At 32.7% G+C, this 10,186-nt stretch overlaps 1 protein-coding gene across 1 annotated transcript; it reads right to left on the bottom strand.

The window, feature by feature from the left end:
* Positions 1-6,253: 6,253 nt before the first annotated feature.
* LOC148211773 (Fasciclin-like arabinogalactan family protein) lies at positions 6,254-7,598 on the bottom strand. The gene has a single exon (XM_088123235.1). The coding sequence runs from the start codon at positions 7,540-7,542 to the stop codon at positions 6,442-6,444; it is 1,101 nt and encodes a 366-aa protein (XP_087979361.1). The 5' UTR covers positions 7,543-7,598; the 3' UTR covers positions 6,254-6,441.
* Between the last annotated feature and the right edge of the window lie 2,588 nt (positions 7,599-10,186).

The following is a 10,186-nucleotide window of genomic DNA, read 5'->3' as shown; positions in this document are numbered from 1 at the left end:
AGCTGCTCGGTTTCTTCCACTTAAGTCCAGACTCATATCCTCTTAGGCATGTGTTTGAGGGGGGATGTTATGTGTATTAGTGGTTGATATTCAATTATGTATTTAGTTTACATTGTTAGTCTGTTATGACTGTTATTGTCTTAGTGTTCTGTATTTAAAATGCTTAGTTGTAATTGTTCTTTTCATTATTTTATGAAAGGTTACAAATGTGAATTTTTTTTTAATTTAAATGTTTTCTTTAATTTTTAACTTTTATTATTTTTTTAAATATCTATCGATATCAACATTTTATCGATATTTTCATGAAGTTAAGACTTTTGTTGGGAAATTTAGTGGAGCCAAAAACTATAAGAAATGGGAATGAGGTAGCTTGTCGGGCCAAGTTACTTAAAAATGCCCAAAACCTTTTTTGTTGTTATTCTTCACAAAGTCTGCTGTTAACATATAAAATACAAGTTTTTCTTAACCTAGCCGTGATGTGGTTTTTTGGTGGGTGCATACATATCACAGTGGCAGCAGTGAAGTTATTTGGTAGAGAGAAAAAGAACGTTGGTTTGTAGTGCGTTGTCGGCAGCCCGTTCTCTTGAGGTTAGTGATGTTTTTCATTATGTATTCCTAAGTAGCTATTGTCGTAGTGCTTAGAAGCTAGGTGGTCATTGTTGTGGCATCTAGAGAAAGCTTTGTAGAGCTAGTTTGTGAGGCTCATTGTATTTATCCCAAAACCATAGTAGAACCCGTTGTTGCGAAAGACTGGACGTAGCCTATAGTTAGGGTGAACCAGTATAAATTGCTTGTGTCGTTTTCTGTGCTTTTCCTATTTTTTTTTAGTATTGTGTGTGACTTAGTTTTCACTAACGAACGTGAAAATATTATTAGCAAGTAAATTTTCCCAACAACCTTGATAATAAGAAAAAACTTATCATACCACACATTTTTTATAAATTATAACCTAATATACATGAGAAATTTGAAAATTTGACCCCTCCCATAATTCACTTTGGATTTATGACCTCATTCTGAAAAAAACTAATGTATGACCCTATTCTTCCTTATTTATTAATAATTTTATAATTTTTAAATGTGAAATTACTGTAATACCCTCATGTTTCAAAATCAACTATCTCCCCCCAGAAATTTCTTTCCCATCTTTATTTCCTCCACAAATCTCTCACAATAATTAATTACAACCCTAAAAAAATCTAACTTTTAAGAAAAATATCTAACTCAAATAGTGAATTAAAAGTTTAATATGGAAAAAATAAAAAAACGTACATAATTACATAAGATTTGTACAAATTTAATTACAAAAAAGTCAACATTACAAAAATCTCGGGCCAATATTGCATTAAATGCACAAGATTTAATTGATAACAATAGGGCTAAAAGGAGAGAGAATTAAAAAAAAAAAGGAAATTTGGGGATCCCGGACCAGGAATGAAGAATCCCGATCCGGGCTTGAGGAATCCCGGACCGGGATGGAAGAATCCCGGTCCGGGCTTGAAGAATCCCTGTTCGGGATTGCAGAATCCCAGACCGGGTTACTATTCGGTCTAGGATTCTGCAAGCCCGAATTGGGATTCTTCAATCCCGGTCCGGGATCCCCAAATTTCATTTTTTTTGCATTATCTCCCGTCTTAGCCTTTGTTGTCAATTAAATTTCAGCATTTAATGTAATTTTTCGCCCAACATTTATGAAATCCTATTTATTTTTTTTTGTAATTAAATCCGGACAAATCTTATGCATTTATTCTTGGATCATGCAAATCTTTTTTCACCCTAATTTAGTTATTGGAGGATTTAAGCTATATATATATATATATATTTGTTGTGGATTCGTTTGTTAAGTAATTGATTCCTAAATTAATCCATATTAGATTCAAATTAAAAAAAAATGGTAAGGGTTGAGAGTAGAGATTGGTGGATAATTTTACTTAGGATATTTTGGTAATTTTACAAAGACAAAAAGTGGAAAAGGGGTCACAAATTAGGTTTTTTTTAAAAAAAAGGGTCAAAAATCCAAATAAGTTATATAATGGGATTAGAAACTCCAATTTCCCAATATACATGCAGGCAATTGAAAGATATCCAATCAGTTAAAGATATTTATACTTTTTTTTGTCAAAGTTCGTGTCCACCCAACTCATAATAGTCATGGTTCTAAATGTGAAAGCTCTTTGATAATTATATCCATTTAGTCCTTCACAACAAGTCATACAGTATTGGGTAAGAAATCAAGCCAATTAAATCAAATAATGGCGAAAAAATGGATGGGTCAAAGTAAGTGGAATTTAATTTAAGAGTATTGACCAACTCCCTTTTGCTAGTTGTTGTCATATCATGCACCATCACTGATAATTAAATTAACGTGTATCATGGAAGTTTAAGTAATGATAACAGATTCAAGAGCTAATTAGAGAGACTAAATTTATAATTTAACATTAAAAATTTAATTCCATTATAAAACTTTCATATCATCCCATTTCCATTTTAACGCATAAGCTTTCCACTTTTTAGTCTAATCTTTAAACTAATTTACATTAAATAAATAATTTAGTCTTTAAGATTAATTTTCCTTAATTATTTAATAAAAACTTTAATACATTTGAAAACATGGCTCTTGCCTGTGTAAACATTTTATTGATCCAATAAACAAACACAGAGTTATGTCCATCTTAGGTTTATATTAAATAATTTAGAAAAATACCTTGAGTTTTGAGTTTTGAGTTATATATTCATTTGGTCCCTGCGATTTAAAATTGTGCATTTTCACTTTTGAGTTTTTGGAAATAGGTTTAAATGGTTTCTCTACCAAACACATTTGTTAAGTTTCTAAAGAAAGGATGATTGAGTTGATAATGTGGCAAATTTGAATGGTAAAAAAAGTAATCTCAAGAGACCATTTGTTTCCTGGGAATCTGAGATTTCCGCGTTGGACGTGCATCTGGATTCCCACGTTTGTTTTGTAGGAATGTAGGATATCCAGAAATCTTGAGATCTTCGGGTATTCTAGGATGCCCATACGGGAGGCATCTTACGAGTTTTGGATGCCCTTTTGAAACACGAGTTGCCAAGATTTCCGTGTTGAGGGCATCCATCTTTTTACATTTTTGTCATTCATTTTTTTCTTCATGTATTTTATTTCATCAACTTTTTTTACTTTTTCCTCAAAAAATTCTTTATTCTTTATTTTTAAATTAATAATTAAGATAAATTAATGTACTCATCGTCTAATAAACAACTTTATGCTATTAACTATACATGTAAAATAAATTGCAATTAAATTATATAATATCTCCATTTATTTTTAATATTTTGAAGGAATTACATTATTAATAATATTTATTATCATAAATATAAAATTTTAAAGCAACATTCTTTTTACCACCAATATACATGTCATAATTTTACTCTTAAATTAATATAATGTGATGATAGGATAAATAAAGTTTATCTAAGGTAGCGTAAATTTATAAGGATATTCGGTAATACTTAGATAGCCACGTTTGTTTTGTAGGATTTATCTTTTGGAATGCGTTAAGTTGATAGAATATTCCAAAAATGTCTTTACAAATATTTATATAATTTATAAATTCATTTAATATAATAGATTATTTTAATTAATTTATTATTATTTTTTTATATGTTATTTGGTAGAATAAATTAATTCATATTAACTTAATATAAATTTCATTTTCAACTTTAATAGTTTTTCATAGTTATCTGAAGATGTCGAACACTGAAATTTCAAGTATCTATAGATGCCGAACACCTACATTCCCGAAAAATAAACGGCCGTAAATGGACTTTATAAAATTACGGCTTGAGGTCATCGTGTAACACAATCGCATGGATAGACACCACGATCTTAAGCAGTATTGCGATGTTCTTCCATCCAATTGCATCCTTGCAATCCTTTTTTTTTTTTTTTTTATAACACCACGATAAGATTTAAGATCATCTTGTGGTGCTCATCTTCGGATTAGTTACGTGATAAGATCATATTGTGGTGCTCATCTTCGGATTAGTTACGTGATAACCATCTAGTAAGCGATTGCATTATGAGCATTGTGATCTTGATTTTGAGTATAATCACGATAAGGTCTTATATTGTAGTGTTCATCCTCATATTGCATTACGTGATGAATAATATGATATGAAAACTTACCATAGTAATGACCGCCTAATAATCTCATCGATCCACAAATACTAAGTGTCCGTTATAACCATTTCGTTTTCTGTTTTTGGTTTTTAATTTTTGGAAACATGGTTGTTTTATAAGCAACTCAATTTTCTGTTTTTTGTTTTTATTAAAAAAAGTTTATAAAAATAGATTTCTGTTTTTCAAAATCTCATTTTTTCTTTTACACTCAATTTTTTTCTTCGACATATTTATTTCTGACAAATTTCTATTTCACTCTAAAATTTTGTTTTTCATAAATATCTCTCTAAAAAGTTTATTTTTTTCCCCCTAAAATGTTAATATTTGTCTCTGTCCAAATTTTTTTCTATATATCTTTATTTTTTCTTTGTTTTAACAGATCAAAATCTCATTTCTCTCCCTATAAATTTAATATTTTTCCGAACTTTTATCTCTCTAAACTTTCACCTTTTATAACTTTTATTTCTCCTAATATATTTTTACTCTAAAAACTTTATCTTATTTTCTCATTGAATTTTCTTTCACTACAACTTTTATTTCTCTTTGTATTTATTTAATTTATATAAAAATTATATTTCGAATGTTGTTTTTTTATCTCTAAATTTTTTTCTCACAATAATTTTTCTTTGTCTTTCTATTCTTTTTCCTTTGACGTATCTTTAACTTTTCTTTCACTGATTTTTTTTCTAAATCTTTTTCTTTTATCTCTCTAAAATTTCTATTTCAAAAGTTTATTTTTATCTCTCTAAACTTTTATTTTTATGTCTCTACATTATGGATAAACAAAAATTTCTGTATGGTCTGGTCCTCACTCCAAGAATATGAAAGGCATGTCCTTACCCCGTCTCCAATTCTATTTTTAAATAATTAATATATATATTTTATTGACATATTTACTAAATTGTGAATAAAAGATTAAATATTTTTAAAACTAATTTTATACTGGTAAATAACAATTCTAAAAATAATTAATATATTACTGCACTTTTTTATTTTTTAAATTCTAAAAAGAATTCAAATTAATTATATAACTGGTAATTTTTCTCGCAAATATCCCCACCCCAAATAAAGATTCTTTTAACTTGGATCTCGATTTTCGGACAGAAGAATGAGGCGGAGATGGAGGACTATAAATTTCTATGAGCAAGAGAATGGGACAAGACATTCTCACTCCCACCCCATAACATCGTCATCCATATTCCATAGAATTTGCTCTTTCTAGATATATATTTTAATATTATAAATTTTAGAAGTAGAAAAGTAAAAATGATTGTCAATTTGTTTTCTACTTTTTAAAATCTAAAAACAAAAAATAGTTATCAACATATAAGGAGAAAAATCATAAATCAAAATGGTTATTATGGGGCCTAAAATAATCTATTTTCATAACTTTGTTAAGCTATATTGAGTCAATTCACAATGTGCCAAAAATGATTCTCATTCAAAATGGTTAGAATCTTTAAACTGTTCAATCGATTTTGCTCGCAAAAGGGTTTATTGCATATTGTTTTTAATATCCATATAACATCATTTATTTCCAACTCAAATTTGCCACATCTGCCATCTTAAAAAGATCTGCATTTAAACCTATTTTTAAAATGTAAGAACCAACTAACATATGTACCTGAAAACTTATAAACCAAAAGAGTGCTTTTCCAATAATTTATTAATAAATTAATGACAAAAATATTAAAATTATTTTTTATGCAATATTTATGGAAAGAAAACCGCATACTTAAAAGACCAAAGTAGATTTAAACCTTGAGAAAATTATAGACATAGTCTTTTTCACATCCATTTCAACTTACAATCCCAGTCATTTTATCTCACTTCAAAGTGACTTTCTATTTCAATAACCATTTCTTTTTTCTTTTTTTTTTTTGAAAATATAACATTAAAATATTTAATCAAATTACTATTTGACATCAACAAGAATCTATTACATCCATTTCTTAAATTTAATACCAAAATGGTTGTATAAAGTTGTTAATTATTATTATGTTAATATTCAAATGATTTTTAATCATCAGATTCTAAACACAATTGTATATGCTATGCTAGATTGGATTCCATTCTTCTTTTCAAAACGCAGAATGAAAACAAAATCCTCACGATACCATAAAATTCAAAGACGCTGTAATAAGAAAATCAATACCCGTTTATGTAGATCAAATCAAACTCAAGTCTGCCATTGAAGCCATTAATGGAAGAAAGAAGAATCAATACTGTCTGCAATAGGAATTCTCTGCGATTTACAGAAAGATTTCACGTCCAGACAAGATTCAAAGACGCTGAATTACATTCGGACGAGGATGACTATCTTCGATATCAACATCATTTGATTGTCCATCTGTGAATCCAAACGTCATCCAATCCAACGGCTCGTATTCCTCCACTGTTCTCCCGCTCAAACCGTCTTCCCATTCCATCATCGACGCCGTATCGCCGGCCGCCGTGCTCCTGATCAACGGCGTCGGAGTCTCCGCGTCCACATTCTGTCGCGGATACGTTGACGGAGTTAAGTGATTCGAAACCGCCGGCGGTAAAGCAGGACTCGATGATGGCGATACAGAGGAAATCTCAGGCGGCAGAACGGATTTCTGTTTTGAGGAGTTATCCGGCGATTCGATCGGTAAATCCAATCGCTGCGGTGCTGGACCAAGAAATAGACGATTGAATGGAATATCGACGGTTGCGTTCGCGGAAGTACCTGGACTAATCGGCGAGGAAATGTCAATTGTTCGGTCAGCGGGCGGAAGTGTGAAAGCTCTGTTCTCTCTGGAAGCGGGATCAATTTGCGGCGGGAAACCGCGGGGAGGCGGAGCGGTAGGGCCAATCGGCGGGAGAGAAGGAGGAGAACCGTACGCCATGCCGATCTGAGTTTGCAGATTGAGAATTCCTGCCAGGCCATGGACGGCGATGTGACGGCCGTAGTACAATCCAGGGAGCACAAGATCGACGCCGTTGACGGAAATTGCGCGGAGGCGGCGCGTGACGAACACGTAGTACTGTGCGCGAAGGAGAGTGGGGAGGGCGATCTGAGATGGCAGGCGGCCGAGATCGGAGAGGGAGAGGCGGCGAGGGACGCCGTGGTAGCGGAGAGTGGCGGTGTAGGCGGCGGCGGATTGAGTCATCGCGAGAGCGAAGAGAGAGGAATCGGTAGGGGCGAAGAAGGTGAAGGAGGCGTTGGGGGAGGCGTTGAGAAGATCGATTTGGAGGTCGGAAGTGGAGATGGCGTTGGAGAAGAGGTTGTAGCCGCGGCCTCTGACAATGGAGAGCATCGCGGCGAGCTCCTGGGTTGGGATGGAGGAGACGACGGCGTTTTGGGTAAGGAAGAGCGAAAGCAGAAGGAGAGCGACATGGCGATGGAGGACCGACGCCATTGATCAGAGTTTCAAGAATCAAGAAAGAATGTAGTTAGTTGGCGATGCTTTGCAACTTCCCCGCGCTTTCAATTTATTCACCTCTTTTTCGTTTTTATTTATTCTTTAATTATTGCTTTATCTTTTCTCGTTTCCTTTTATTTTTTATTTTATATAATTTGTTTTCATCAAATTTAATTTAATTTAACCATGTTTTCAATTCACTCTATTTTATTTTTATTTTTGCCTTTGGTAAGTTAGTAAGTTCCTTAAATTTGAGTTTGAATCAAAATTTTTTCTCGATTACCATCTAGATTACATCTGAATATATATTTTAGTCACTAATATTTTGATATTTTCTAATTTAATCCCCGATGTTTTTACCATTTTCTTTGTGAATGTTAAAATTGTCAAAATGATAAACTTACCTGATTGATGCTTAGTGTATCAATAATACAATTTAGAGGAGGAATTAAGTTTTTTCAAAGAAGAAAAATAAAGAATTCTATAAAATTCTTAGAAATTTTGAGGGGAGTAGAGATTTTTTTTTCCTCTTAGGTGACTTAATTTCTTCTCGAAATTTCTACTTAATTAACTAAATATCATAAGTATATTATCGAACTTAAATATTACTCAATTTTTAGAGTATAATTAAAAATATTAAAATAAATATTACTCAATTTTTAGAGTATAATTAAAAATATTAAAATAAATATTACTCAATTTTTAGAGTATAATTAAAAATATTAAAATATATATTTAACCGCATGTAATTAATAATCCATAATACAGGCATGCTAATATCAGCATCTTATATATATAGTTCCGTGAGAAATTCGAGGAGTGATAGTATTAGATATTGTTAACTAATTCAGTTTAATTTGTGTATTGTACATATACTTCGTGTAAATAGTTTAATTTCTAACTAATTCAGTTTTTTAGTTAGCTTTTGTTAACTCTTATTTCCTGTGTATTTAAGAAGAGAAAATTTTTCTGATGTAAGTGACTAATGAGTATGAATAAAATAATCAGTACCGTTTTCTCTCTATTTTACTTCTGATATGGTATCAGTTGATTTTGGGGTCTCGTACCATTAATTTTCTTTTGCCGCGTGTTCCACCTTCCATTATTGCCATTATCGGTCATGGCCACTATCCCTCCTGCTCCATCAACACCTGTTACTGATGTTCCTTTGATTGAATCTACTGGTCTTTCCTCTTCATCTACTCCGTCCGGCAACAATCCCTATTATCTTCATCACATCGACAATACATGACTTGTTTTTGTTACTCAGCTTTTAACCGAAGAAAATTACCATTCATAGAGTTGATCTATGCTTATTGCATTGTTTGTGAAGAATAAGCTTGGATTTGTTGATGGTTCTATCACACGATCTACTGGTGATCTCCTTCCCGCTTGGATTCGGAATAACCATGTCATGATCACCTGGATTCTCAATTCGGTGTCTAAAGATATCTTTGCCAATATCCTTTTTTCTGAATTTGCCTGAGACATATGGTTAGACTTGAAGGAACGTTTTCAGAAAAGCAATGGTCCTTGGATCTTCCAGACCAAGAGTGATCTTGCCATACTTACTCAAGAACAAAAGTCAGTTAGTTTGTATTTTACTAAACTGAAAAACCGCTTGGGATGAATTGCAACAATTTCGTCCTGTTTGTTCCTTGTTCCTATCATTGTTCTTACGGTGGTGCAAAATCCGCTTCTGAATTTCTTCAATTAGAGTATCTGATGAATTTTTTGATGGGCATAAATGATTCTTATGCGAATACGCGAGCTCAAATTTTGTTAATGGATATTCCTCCGTCCATTGACAAAGCGTTTTCTTTGGTTCGACAAGAAGAGCAACAACGATCGATTGGTTCCTCTTCTAATGTCGTTCCTACTGCGTCGTTTGTCCTAGCTGTTCAATAGGGTGCTTCAACTACAAAATCTCAAAAGTCTCATTCATCTAAGCCACAGACTACTTCTAATAATCGTCCTGTGTGCACTCACTGTGGAATTGTTGGCCATACTATCGATCGGTGTTACAGGCTCCACGGGTATCCGCCCGGCTATAAGTATCATGGTCAACATTCATCTTCGTCTAATACCCAGCCTAAAAATATTAATTATATTTCCTCCTCACTAAATTTGCCAAATGTTTCTGAGACTTCTACCCTGCCATCCTCGGGTCTTAATGTTCTTCATCAATGCCAGCAACTTCTTCAGTTGTTACAGGCTTAGATGACTTCTACCACTGCAGCTGCTGATAGTAGTACCTCTGTTTCCCTCATTGCAGGTACTGTAAATTGGATTCTTGACTGGTGCTTCTGTTCATATTTGTTATTCACGACACCTTTTTTTTTAGTCTCTTAACAAGATTTCACCTGTTTTTGTGAGCTTACAAAAAAAGTCTCTATTTGTGGTGGGATTCTCTGGCACAGTTTGTTTTTTGGATAATTTTTGTCTCCAAGGAGTTCTGTATATTCCATAAATTCAGTTTAATATCATCTCTATCAGCATGTTGTTAAGGGATATGCCTCATATTTTGGTGGAATTTTCTAATGGCTCTTGTATTCTTCAGGACAAGTCCACTTCGAGGATAATTGGCAGGGGTAGCTTGCATCGTGGCCTCTATTTGTTTGATGGCATTTCTATTTCTGCT

This window comes from Momordica charantia (assembly GCF_013281855.1).
Source record: "Momordica charantia cultivar OHB3-1 chromosome 4 unlocalized genomic scaffold, Mcharantia_2.0 BLBB01000004.1, whole genome shotgun sequence".
NCBI lineage: Eukaryota > Viridiplantae > Streptophyta > Magnoliopsida > Cucurbitales > Cucurbitaceae > Momordica > Momordica charantia.
The sequence above is the reverse complement of the archived record's forward strand: the minus strand, read 5'-3'. Positions and strand labels throughout refer to the sequence as shown.

What these genes read in the sequence shown, in the direction of transcription:
- LOC148211773 (XM_088123235.1), bottom strand. Translation starts at nt 7,542, where the DNA reads ATGGCGTCGGTCCTCCATCGCCATGTCGCTCTCCTTCTGCTTTCGCTC.